Source organism: Enhydra lutris, unplaced genomic scaffold, assembly GCF_002288905.1.
Source record: "Enhydra lutris kenyoni isolate GAN:26980312 unplaced genomic scaffold, ASM228890v2 scaffoldscaffold9, whole genome shotgun sequence".
Classification (NCBI taxonomy): Eukaryota; Metazoa; Chordata; class Mammalia; order Carnivora; family Mustelidae; genus Enhydra; species Enhydra lutris.
Genome location: NW_019154093.1, coordinates 11,592,126 through 11,604,766, shown reverse-complemented (window position 1 = coordinate 11,604,766; position 12,641 = coordinate 11,592,126). Strand labels below are relative to the sequence as shown.

General features: G+C 38.2%; 1 protein-coding gene across 2 annotated transcripts in view; it reads left to right on the top strand.

The window, feature by feature from the left end:
- LOC111142808 (Scm polycomb group protein homolog 1) overlaps positions 1-12,641 on the top strand; it is a 186,161-nt gene that overhangs the window by 135,567 nt on the left and 37,953 nt on the right. For both annotated transcript variants that reach the window (XM_022496125.1, XM_022496126.1), the window contains 2 exons: positions 7,935-8,167; positions 11,730-11,856. In XM_022496125.1, coding sequence (XP_022351833.1) covers positions 7,935-8,167; positions 11,730-11,856 — 360 coding nt within the window. The remainder of the gene's footprint in view (positions 1-7,934; positions 8,168-11,729; positions 11,857-12,641) is intronic.

The following is a 12,641-nucleotide window of genomic DNA, read 5'->3' as shown; positions in this document are numbered from 1 at the left end:
TATCACATGTCTTAAGTACTCTATCTTTATAATGAGCCTTGATATCTAATGTTGCAAACACTCCCTCCAGCTTTGCTGTTATTTATCAAGATTGACTTGGCTATTCTAGATTCTTTGCATTTCCTAATAAAATTTAGAATTAACTTGTCAGTTTGGACATACGCACATTAAAGAAAAACTGCTGGGATTTTGATTGGAATTTCATTGACTCTTTAAGTCAGTTTGATGAGAATTGAGAGCATAACTTGAGTCTTCTGATCCATGAGTGTGATGATAAGTGGTATCTAGATCTTCTTTAATTTCTCTTAGAATGTGTTACAGTTTTTAGTGTGGATGTATTGCGTGTCTTTCACTGAATATTTGATTTGGGGTTTTCATTTTCTAATTGGTATATATAGAAATAGAATAAATTTTTGCATATTGAATTACATCTAGTGACCTTCCTAGATTCATTTTTTTATTTTACTAGATTTTGTAGATGGAAAAGGGTACAGTTGATGTAAAAAGTCATGTCATGTGCAAATAATGCTTGTTTTTTACAACCTGTATTTGTAGCTTTCTTTTCTTTTTCATTCCTTGTTACATTGACCTTCCATACAATGTTGAATAGAAGTGGTGATGGTGAATATTTTTATTTTTTTCCATAATTCAGTAAGAAAGTGTTTAATATTGCACCATTAAGTATGCTGGCCTCTACTGTTTTTTTTTAAATAAATTACCTTTTCTATAAGGAAATTCCAAATTTGCTGATTTTTTTATGATGAGTGAGTATTGAAGTTTGTCAAATGCTTTTTTTCTGTATCTATTGAGATGTTACCTGGGTTTTCTTCTTTATTTTGTTTATGTGGTAAGTTTAGCTGATTTTTTTTTCTATTGTTAAGCAATCTTTGTATTTCTGGGATAGATTCCACTTAGTCAAGATATGTTATCCTTTTTATAAATTGCCAGATTGAATTTGCTAATATTTTGTTAAAGATTGTGCATCTGTGTTCATGAGCGATATTAGTCTATAGTTTTGCTTTCTTGTAATATCTTTGTCATGTTTTGGCATGAGGATTATGTTGGCCTCATAAAATGAGTTGGGGAGTGTTCCCTCTTCCATTTATCTGAACAGGTTTTGTACAAGCAGGCATCTGAGCCTGGAATTTTTTTTTTTTTTTTTTTTTTTTTTGCAGAAAAGTTTTTCATTGCAATTGCAATTTCTTTATTATGTATACAACTCTTTATATTTTGTTTGGTCTTCTGTCCATTTTAATAAGCCAATTTTTCAAGGAAGTTGTGCATTCCGTCTAAATTTTCAGTTGTAGTTGCATAAAGTTATATATGATGTCCTGTTACTATCTTTTTAATACCTGAATCCTCTGTAATGAAATCCATTCTTTCCTTCTTGATATTTATCTTTTTATATTTCTTAATCAGACTTGTTAAAAGGTTATCTTTTCAAAGAACCAACCTTTGACTGTTGATTTTCTCTGTAGTATGTCTGCTTTCTTTTTTCCATTGACTTAGCCACTCATCTCTATAATTTCCTTACACTACTTTTTTTGTTTAGTTTGCTGTTCATTTCCTAGCTTTTTGAAATAGAAGCTTAGATCATTGATATTTAACCTTTCTCCCCTTCTAATACAAACATTTAAAGCTATATGTTTTCCTCTGAGCACTACTTTAACTAAATCTCACACATTTGGATCTGTCATATTTTCATGAATTTTAAGTTCAAAGAATTTTTTTATTTCTATTTTTATATCTTTGGTATTTGAGTAATTTGCAAGTATATATTACTTAGTTTCTTAGCATTTGGGGTTTTTCTAATTAATTTTCTGGTACCGGTTCCTATTTAAATTCCACTATGCTTAGGTAAGTGGGAGTGGGAGGTACAGGCTTCCATTTATGGAATAAATAAGTCATAAGAATAAAAGCTACTGCATAGGGAGTATAGTCAATGATAATATAATAGTGTTGTATGGTGAGAGATGTTAGCTACACATTTTGGGAGTATAGCATAACATGTAGAGATGTTGAATCACTGTGTTGTACATCTGAAACCAGTGTAATACTGTGTGCCAACTATACTCAAATAAAAACTTAAAAAAAAAAAGCTTCAAGATATCAAGGCAAAAAAAATGTTAAGATTCTTCCTTTTGGAGTGCCTGGGTGGCTCAGTGGGTTAAAGCCTCTGCCTTTGGCTCAGGTCATGATCCCAGGGTCCTGGGATCAAGCCCCGCATCCGACTCTCTGCTCAGCAGGGAGCCTGCCTGCCTCTGCCTACTTGTGATCTCTCTCTGTCAAATAAATAAATAAAATCTTTAAAAAAGAAAAAGAAAAGAAAAAAAAGATTCTTCCTTTTGACACTTTGTATTCTCTTATAAGACAGACACATAGCGGGGCACCTGGGTGACTCAGTCGTCAAGCATCTGCCTTCAGCCCAGGTCATGATCCCAAGGTCCTAGGATCCTTTCGGGCTCCCTGCTCCTCCAGGAGCCTACTTCTCCCTCCTCCACTCCCTCTGCTTGTGTTCCCTCTCTCGCTGTGTGTCTCTCTGTCAAATAAATAAATAAAATCTTTAAAAAAAAAAATCCACACATAGTTTATGCTTGACTATATTAACGTAGAGTTTTTAAGCAGTGATTAGAATAAGTAAATGAGTGCAGATGTGTAAATTGAATCAGCTGGCACAAAAGAATCTTCAAATTCTTAAGTTCCTGCCTGCAGATCTTTGTTTTCAGAGCTATAAATATTTCTGTGTTACTGGTAGTGGAGCTGAACACACTAACTTATCTTCCTGCTGGATTAGAATTGATGAATATAGAGTGATTATAAAAGTTTTTTTAAAAACACCAAAGCAATAGAATTTTCTAAAAAATGTTGAAGATTGTGGCTGAGACTAAACAAATAAATTAATAAATAAACTCCACTGTGGTTAGACAACATGTTCTGTATGATTTCAGTTCTTCAAACTTTGTTCGGGATTGCTTTTTCACTCAGCACATTGCATAAACATTTGAAAAGAAAATGCATTCTATACTTATTGAGTATAGTGTTCTATAGATGTCAATTAAGTTGGTTGGTTAATTGGTTATTTATGTTATTAGTCAGTTAACTGAGTTATTCAAATCTTTCCTACCCTTACTGATTTTTTTCCAACTTCTTAACTTCTCAGTTACCGAGAGAGATATGTTAAAATCTCCAACTCATAATTTGGATTTGTTGGTTTGTCCTCTTTGTTATCTAAACTTTTGCTTTATATGTTTTTGTGTTATTAGGTCTATGTAAATTTGACTATTTAATCTTGATGAAATATTCCTTTTTAGTCTAGTCATACTTCTTGCCTTAAAGATTGACTTGTCTGATATTAATATAGTCACATGAGCTTTATTTTGGTTAATGTTTACAGAGTATATGTTTTTCCATCTGTTTGTTTTTATCTTTTTATCTGTGTTATATTTCAGGTGTCCTTATATTTCAAGGCCCTCCTATAAGCAGATATAATTGAGTATTGGGGGGCAGGGTTGGTGCAGAATGTTAACTTTCCTATTAATTGTTTTATTTAATCCACTTTTATTTAATATAATTATTAATTTGGATTTAGCTGTTTTGCATTTGCTTTTTGTTTTCTCTTTGTGTGAGTTCTTCCTCACTTCTCTATCCTTCCTTTCTTGCCTTTTGGATTAGTTAGGTATATTTATTACCCCATTTCTCTCTCCTTAGCTTTTAGGGATACGTTCTTATGTAATTCTTTTTTTTTTTTTTTAAGATTTTATTTATTTATTTGACAGAGAGAGATCACAAGTAGGCAGAGAGGCAGGCAGAGAGAGAGGAGGAAGCAGGCTCCCTGCCGAGCAGAGAGCCCAATGCAGGACTTGATCCCAGGACTCTGGGATCATGACCTGAGCCGAAGGCAGAGGCTCAACCCACTGAGCCACCCAGGTGCCGTTGTGTAATTCTTTAGCTAGTTATCCTGTGCAAATATGTATCCTGGACTTACCAAATCTTCTTTATTTTTTTTTTAAAGATTTTATTTATTTATTTATTTGGCAGAGAGCGATCACAAGTAGGCAGAGAGGCATGCAGAGAGAGAGGAGGAAGCAGGCCCCCCGCCGAGCAGAGAACCCGATGCGGGGCTCGATCCCAGGACCCTGAGATCATGACCTGAGCCGAAGGCAGAGGCTTAACCCACTGAGCCACCCAGGCGCCCCCCAAATCTTCTTTAAATAAGTACTTTGTAACCACTCCCCAAGTAATGCAAAATTCTTAAAAAAGTTTGGCTGCATTTGTCTCCTCCTTCCATCCTCTGTGCTGTTGCTTTCATATAATTTACTAATACATACATTATAAACTCTACAAATCATTGTACAAGTTTTTGTTCTAGTCAGTTCTTGTTCTAAATTCTTTTGTATCTAGCACTTTTTTATTTGCCCTTTCTTATGCTCTTCATTTCTTTCAGTTGCATCCTTCTGCCTGGGATTACTTTTCCTTCAGCCAGAAGAACTTCCTTTTTATTTCCTGTAGTTTAGATTTGCTAGTGACAAATTCTCTCAGTTTTGATTTGTCTGAAAATATTATTTCACCTTCATTTTTGAAGGATTTTTTTCCACTGGGTATAGAACTCTAGGTTGGCAGTTTGTATATATTAGCCCTTTAAATATATCTCTGCTGCTCCCAACTTCTATAGTATCTGTTAGGATGTCAGCCATCAGACTTATTGATGCTCCTGTAAGAGTAATGCTTCTTTTCTCTGATGGGAAAAAAAAAAACAAAACGAAACAAAACAAAACAAAACCTCTGTTTTTCAGTTCATTTATATTTTATCTTTTATTTTCAACAGTTTAACAGTTATGTGTCTTGGTTTAGTTTGAGGGACTTTTTTGGAGGGGGGGATTTTTGCTGCTTGTAGATTGCTGAGCTCTTCTTTCATTGGTTTCTAAATATTACATTTGCCTAATTCTGTCTTCTCCTGGGATTATAGTTATGCATATTTTGGATCCATTGACTATGCCCACATGTCTCTAATGCCCTAATCTGGGTTTTTTTTCCCTATATTTTTGCTTCACTTTGGATGTTTTCTATTGATTTTTCTTCAAGTTCGTTAATCCTTTCTTCTGATGGATCTTGTCTTCCCTTAAATCCATCCAATGAGTTCTTAATTTCTCATGTTACATTTTTAATTCCAGGATGTTCATTTAATTTTTTATATAGATTCCAGTTTTCTGTGGGTGTTATCTTCTCTTACATTTTGTTTATCTTTTCCTCTACCTTCTTTAACATATTAACTATGATTTTTTTTTTATTTAACTATGATTATTTTAAAGTCTCTGTTCCATTATCTGGATCATATATGAATCTCCTTCTATTGTCTGTATTTTCTCTTGATTACCAATCACTTTTTCTGCCTCTTTTTACATCTAATATTTTTTGTGATATACTGGGTATTTTATATAAAAGAACTGTTGAGGCTCCAGCTAGTATCTTCCATTAGAAAGAATTCTTCCTTTCCTCTGTTAGCTAATAGGATAAGGGCCTATTCCTCTCAATCTAATCATGGATTGAACTAGTCCAGGTCTGGATTATATCTGTGGCTTTTACCTGTTTCTTGGGTGTGGGCCTCCGGGGCTCTTGATTGAGAACCTAATAGGTCTCTCTGTTTTCTCAGTCCTGAAAAATTGCAAGAGATTGTCCTACCTTTAGAGGTTAGGGGTTTAGTTCTTTAACCTTTTACTCCTTAACAATTTCAAAATATAGCATTTGTCTTGAAGAGGGGATATGTGTTTGAGGTAGACCGCCTCCATCTAGTGGGACCTTATTTATCCCTAGAACCACAAGATTAAAGGAGATTTCATTCCACCTTGTAGAAGCTCTCAGCCTAGCTTCGTATATCCAGTGTGCAGGCTCAGAACTTAGCAAGTGTCCCATGGGGAAAATTGGCCACACATATGGAGCTCAAGTTCCAATCTGTCACAACAACTTGTTGGATTTCTCTCTCCTCCAGTAGAGGTCTTCTGCACAGACCACACCTGATCCTCAGTTCATGCCCCAAATTGGCAAATGTCCTCAGGAAAGAAAACAGTGTCAGCTACCTCAGAAGCCTTCCCCACTCATGTCTGGAATTCCAGTTCATCTAGTCCTTGTGATTTCTACAACACTGCAGTGTCTCTTCAAAGAATGTATCTGACTTTTCCTAACTGTTGCATTAGCAAAACCGCATTGCCATAATCTTATTACATCCTGCCTAGACGCATAAGCAGCATTACCCTCTCCCTGCGCACTGTGATTAGTTTATAAGCCAGTCTCCCTAGTTCTTCTCACGCAGCTTCCCTTCATACTTAGAATAATATCAGATTCATTTTCACCATCTGCAGAGTCCTACCCAATCTTACTGCTACTCCTTTTTTTTTTAAGATTTTATTTATTTATTTGACAGAGAGAGAGAGATCACGAGTAGGCAGAGAGGCAGGCAGAGAGAGAGGGAAGCAGGCTCCCCACTGAGCAGAGAGCCCGACGAGGGACTCAATCCCAGGACCCTGAGATCATGACCTGAGCCGAAGGCAGAGGCATTAACCCACTGAGCCACCCAGGCACCCCTGCTACTCCTTTTCTAACCTGATCCCCTGCCACTCCTTTCTACTCACTCACTTCTAGCTAAACTGACCTCCTTACCATTTCTCAACCCCCCTGACATGTTCCCATCTCAGAATCTTTGCACTTGTTATGTACCCTCTACTTGAGAGGCACTTTTCTCAGGTTTTCATTAGGCTTTGCCTTTATTTCATTTGGGACCTCTGTGTAAATGTCACCTCCTCAAAGAGAACTTTCCTCACCCCTCTCTCCTTACCCTCCTTTAGTTTTCATCATAACACTTACCTGGTATTATACTGTGTATTTATTTGCCTGTTTTCTGTCTCCCCAACTAGGAGGTAAGCTCCATCACAGTGAAAACTATGTTTTGTTAACCTATAGTAAGTGCTCAGTAACTATTTGTGGAATGAATTAGATGTGCTTACCTTGAAGCATTCTCAAGGAGAAGATGAATGGTTGGGAGTAAAATTGAAAGTACCCTAACATAGATGTCTCCAGAATGCTTTGGAGGTAGGGTGGTACTGACTTCGTTGGGGAATGGTCAGACAAGACCTCAGGAAGGAGGTGACCCTGGAGCTGAGAGTTGGAATCTGAGTATTGATGTTTTCTTGACAAAGAAGAATAGGGAACTCAATATACATGAATGAATTGGTGTTCAGAAAACAAGTGGGCTAGAACACAGTGGAGGTGTGTGTCAGGAAATGACATCAGGCATAACTGCAGAGTAAAGCAGGGATTAGGTACCAAAAGTCCTTGGATATCAGGATAAAGAATTTGGACTTTACATTAAAGGTCATATGGAGCAAAGATTTTTGAACTAGGGAGAGATGCTGTCAGATATATGTATTTTCCATGTGTTTCACTATCATTGCAATAATCACATGAAAATTTTAAGTAGATTGGTGTAGAAAATGCCTAACTTGCTTGTCAGGGCCCAGTGTCAAAACATAAGTCCTTATCCCAGTTCACTGTATAACCCGGAGAAGGCATCATTTCCTCTGCTAAGCCTTGGATCTGCATTCTTAGCAGGAAGGGATTGTAGGCTTCTAAAGTCATTCTGTCTCTGAGCCTATGATTCTGTTTATATGCTTTAACTAGATGCCTTGGGGAGAAAAATTTAATATTTTCTCTGCATCTGCCAGAAATAATTAAAACTTCCAATTCTAACCAATATAAATTCAGTTCTCCTCTGAGATTTTCTAACATTTAGGTCAGATACCAGGAAACCAGCTTCTTGGGATAAAACTACCCAAGCAGAAGTATCAAGTCTTCCCCACCCCCCCACCCCACCCCACCCACACTGTTTGGGATGGGAATGCAGGTGGGAGGAGGGGGTGATAGAATGAGTCTTTTTCTTGCAGTTGTGATTCCAAAGAATCCCTATCCTGCATCTGATGTGAACACTGAGAAGCCCAGCCTCCACAGCAGCACCAAAACTGTCTTGGACCATCAACCAGGGCAGAGGGGGCGTAAACCAGGAAAGAAGCGGGGCCGGACACCCAAGCCCCTAATTCCCCACCCCATCTCTACCCCATCCAAGTCAGCTGAACCTTTGAAATTCCCAAAGAAGAGGGGTCCCAAACCTGGCAGTAAGGTAGGTAAAAATGTGGGTTTCCTAGAAAGGGATAAAGGGTTATAAAGGGGTAATGCACCCGTATCCATCCATCTTGGAAAGGGGCATGTCTGGCCCTATTTTCCACCTTGTGTATGCTTTTAACAGGAATTTCCTAAATTGTCATCCCTGCTTATCTACTTAACTGGGAGTTGGTAATACTAGAGATAGGATGGTGTGGATAAGAAACAAATTTTGACTTTGAAAGCTACTCACATTTGAGGGAATTCTGGTCTAATGTCTTCCCTAGATGGAAGACCCTGCTCCTAATTGTTAACCTCTCCAGAGTAGATGCCCAGGCGCAGGAACAGAAACAGAAACCTGACTCTATAAATGTATTTCTTTTTCTATCCCTGCCCCTTCTTTTAAAAAGAAAGAAAATTACCGAGTACCTAGTAAGTATCAGGCTCTGTATCAGACACCTTTACATACATATCACATGATGATCACAAAACTGTAGGAGATGGGTAGTGTTAATGTTATCTAATAGTTAAGTAATTTAAGACTTAGAGATATTAAATGACTTCCCTAAGGTCACATAGCTAATAAACAACAAAGGCTCCAGAGATGGGGCTCCAGAAGTTCTAGTTCCAAGGTCACTGCTGCCCTGCCATGGGTACCACAGGCACTCTCCCACATTTCCTGAAGGAGATAACGCTTACCTCTCATGCAGGAAAAGACTGCTGAGTCAAGCTTCACTGAGCACTGTTAACTGCAAGTACCACCTTTTAGTCATGACCAGTTCTTCATTCATGTCTTCCCTAGGGAAACCATTGATAAAAAATTTCCTCAGCTATTTCTCTATGGCTTCCTTTAGCATCACCTTCTCCACTCACTTTTTGTTAAGGGATTTCTTTGCAACTCCTTCCTGAACTAGACTACCTGAGTTTCAGTATGGAAATGATACCTAGTTCTCCCTGGACCCCCCTTTTTGATGCCATGAGTTCTTCCCTAAGTTTGATTGGTTGGTTGGTTAGTTGGTTGGTTGGTTAATTGGTTTTGTTCTGTTTATTAATTTCAGCTGACTTCAGTTCTTCTAGAATATAAGCTCCTCAAGGTCAAGAACCTAATCTTAATCTTCTCTTTTTCTCCTGTAGTGCCTTCCATCTCAATCTCTTTGGAGATGTTCAATAAATGCAGGATGGATGGATGATTTTAGTTATGATGTTCTAATTGAGATTATCTCTTGTTTATCAGCTTTGAATTCTTGGTGTCACATCCTGATCTTTCTATGTAACACATATGCTCCTGATCTAACCCTTAACCCAGTTCCTGGTTCATTTTTATCTCCACTACTCTCTTCTTATTCTTCTGCTATGGAGAGAGACTGAAAGCTCTAAAGATTCCAAGGCCAGAGAGGCCAGGCTTTTGATAATGTGAAGACATTTTAAGGACATCCAATTAAAGAGGAAAAAAACTTGTAAAGTTTCAAAGACAAAACCAGAACCAAAAAGTAGAAACTCAAGTAGACAGGCTTTGTCTCAACATAAAAGGAACAGTTAAATCTATCACAAAACGGATGTAGTGATCTGTCAAAAGAAAGATAGAAAGGAATGGAAGGAGGAAGGAAGAAAGGGAAGGAGGGAAGGTAGTGATCTGTCAATACCATCATTAGAGGCATTTTGTCAGGGGCTGGATGACTCATATGGGATGGATGTTTTCAGGAAGAGGGAAATAGGAAAGGGATGGTTGGATTAAGTGGCCTTTAAGATCCTTCAAAACCTAAACATTATGATTCTACAATTGCCTCTGTTCTGCTTCCTCAGGCAGTCCTAAACATAGTAATAACCAAAATCCCCTTTCTTTCCAATCCTCTTGAAAACAATAATTCTCATGTTATCCTATATTTTATGGGCTGGCATTTGGCTCACTAATTCTCCCTCCTGTACTTTTGCCTACTTCTATAAATGTCTATGCCTTCCACTTAACTCTGACCCTTCTGTTCCTTTCTGGAGTAAAGTGGTCTCATGATGAGAGCAGAGGCTTCAAAGCTAGACAAACAGGTTTATATCTCATCTCCATTTGTTACCACTTGTGTGACTGTGGGAAACTTTGAATAAGGCTCTGAGCCCGTTTTCTCGCCAATAAAATAGAGATGAGGTAATATATGAAGAGATATAATATATGTAAATGCACCTATCTCAAACAGAAATGCCTTCCTTCTCTCTGCTTTCTGCTACAATATTTGGGCACCAAACTCACCAGGCTTGTTCCTTCAGGGACCCCATGGAATCCTACCACCAACTCTGTGAAGCTGAACTGCTATTTCCTTTCTTCCCTGACTCCTTGCTTATTTAGACTTTGACTTTTAGCAGTATCAAAAAAAATTTAAAAATGAGGAAGTGTCCCTGTCCCATGTATGCTTTGAATGTTTCATAAGTGTTTGCATGATAACTTCCACAGACCAGGCCATTGTATCTATGCCTGCTGTCACTGGTGCTATTGCTTTAGATAATACTCTCCTAGAAGCCAGACAGGTTTATATAGCTCCCAGCAGTGGCCCCTACATGGGACATTTAGTAAAAAAGGGATTTCTGGATCTCAGTGATAATTACGTTTTCCTTGCTTTCAGAATGGCTTTTAGAAAACTATTTCTTGAGAAGAACCTTCTGAGATCTTTCTCCCCTAGAGACTGCCCTCAACAGCATAGAGAAGATGTTAGATCTTTCTCAAATCATTTTTATTACTTCCCTCAATATTGGTATTCTGTACTGCGTGCTTCATTGGAAATATTTATTGAGATTTATCATATGGCAATTGCCATGCTAGGAGCGGTACTCAGAATCAGACCCTCAAGGAGCTCCAGGCTAATAGAGGACACCAGTATGTAAATATTTATGACAATACATTGTGACAGATGCAACACAAAGTATAGACATAGCACAAAAGAGACCAACTGGAGGAAATCTAGAAAATTTTCCTGGATAAATAGATATTAATAAAGTTAAAAGGGGGGGGGGCATTCCAGGCAGAAGGGACAGTTTATTACTCTAAAGGAATGGCACAGGTAAAAGCTGCAGGGTTTTTAGAGAAGTAATTTAGTTAGAGATTTAGACCTTAGAGTATAAAGTTTAAGATGAAAAATGGCAGTTGATGAGCTGAAGAGGTAGGTAGAAGAATGAGTCTGCAGTTAGGGGAAGGGACGTTTCCCTTTTTTAAGAGAGAAGCAAAGTACAAAATAATGTCAAAGTAGGCTTAAGCCTCAGCATTTTTTTTTTCCTTTTTTGCTTTTGTCTGCCCAAATGATAAAGAACCTGGTATTTCAAATGATAATACTGAATCTAGTATAAAAGATATAAAAGACTGTGAGTTAAGCTCTGGCTTAATAGGAACCCAGAATCTTATACGCAGATTCAGAAAATATTTACTAAGCATCTACTATAGGTAAAGCTCTAGGCAAGATTCTGTGTGGAAAACAAAGATACAAGAGCCCCATCCACAGAGATATTTCCATCTCATGGGTGAATTGAGAGCTAGGAAGAGAGGAATCAGAAGACAAGTTACCTGTCACAGGTAGCAAACTTCTCCCCATCCGTTTTGACAGAGGAAGCCTCGGACTTTGCTGAACCCACCACCCACCTCACCAACAACCAGCACCCCTGAACCGGATACCAGCACTGTACCCCAAGATGCTGCCACCATCCCCAGCTCAGCCATGCAGGCCCCCACAGGTAAGAGCAGATCATGTATTAGCTGCCACAAGCCCCAACACCCCCATCTCCTTTCTCTTGTCTTACACCAGTAGTTAGCAACCCCCCCACCAAACCCATCCATTTGTAAACCTAAATCCAATCTTTAAACAAATGTTTTATCTCTGGCATTTGAAATAGTTTCAGAGAAACCTTCATCATTTCAAAACAATGGAAGGAACTTGGGTAGATGTCCTATGACCTCAGAGTTGGGGAACTGGGACATGGTGGGGTGGAGGTGGGGCCATCACCAGGAACCTCCATCCTCCAGTTAGTATTAATATGCATCCTTTCCAGTTCCGGGTGCTCCCTTTTTACTGATCCCTTCCAGAATCCTTCCAGCATCACAATAACCCTGCCACCACTCAAATACGTGTGCAACTGCTCTGATTTTTTTTTTTTTCTCGTGAAAATAGTCTTTACCGGATATTTAGGAAACAGGATTGTCAGAGTTATTTCTCCTTAAGAACCTTCCCACAGGGCTGCTCACTCAGACAGCACAACTGTAAGCCAATAAGCTGCCCAGGAAGACCTTAGCAATTTAAAATCATTGAGATACTTTATAGTTAGACTTTTTTCTGTAAGTCCTAATTCAAAGTAGAGCTTACTCTTCTGACTGTTAAAGAAGTGGCACAAAATTACGCTAATCAGCTTGGCTTTTTGTGTTTCTTTTCTTTCTTTCCTGGGAGGGGAATTCAGCCTTTCTACAGCCACTTGAATTTCACAGAGCTCTTAGTCAAAGGCACACAGCTCTTCGTTGGAGAAAC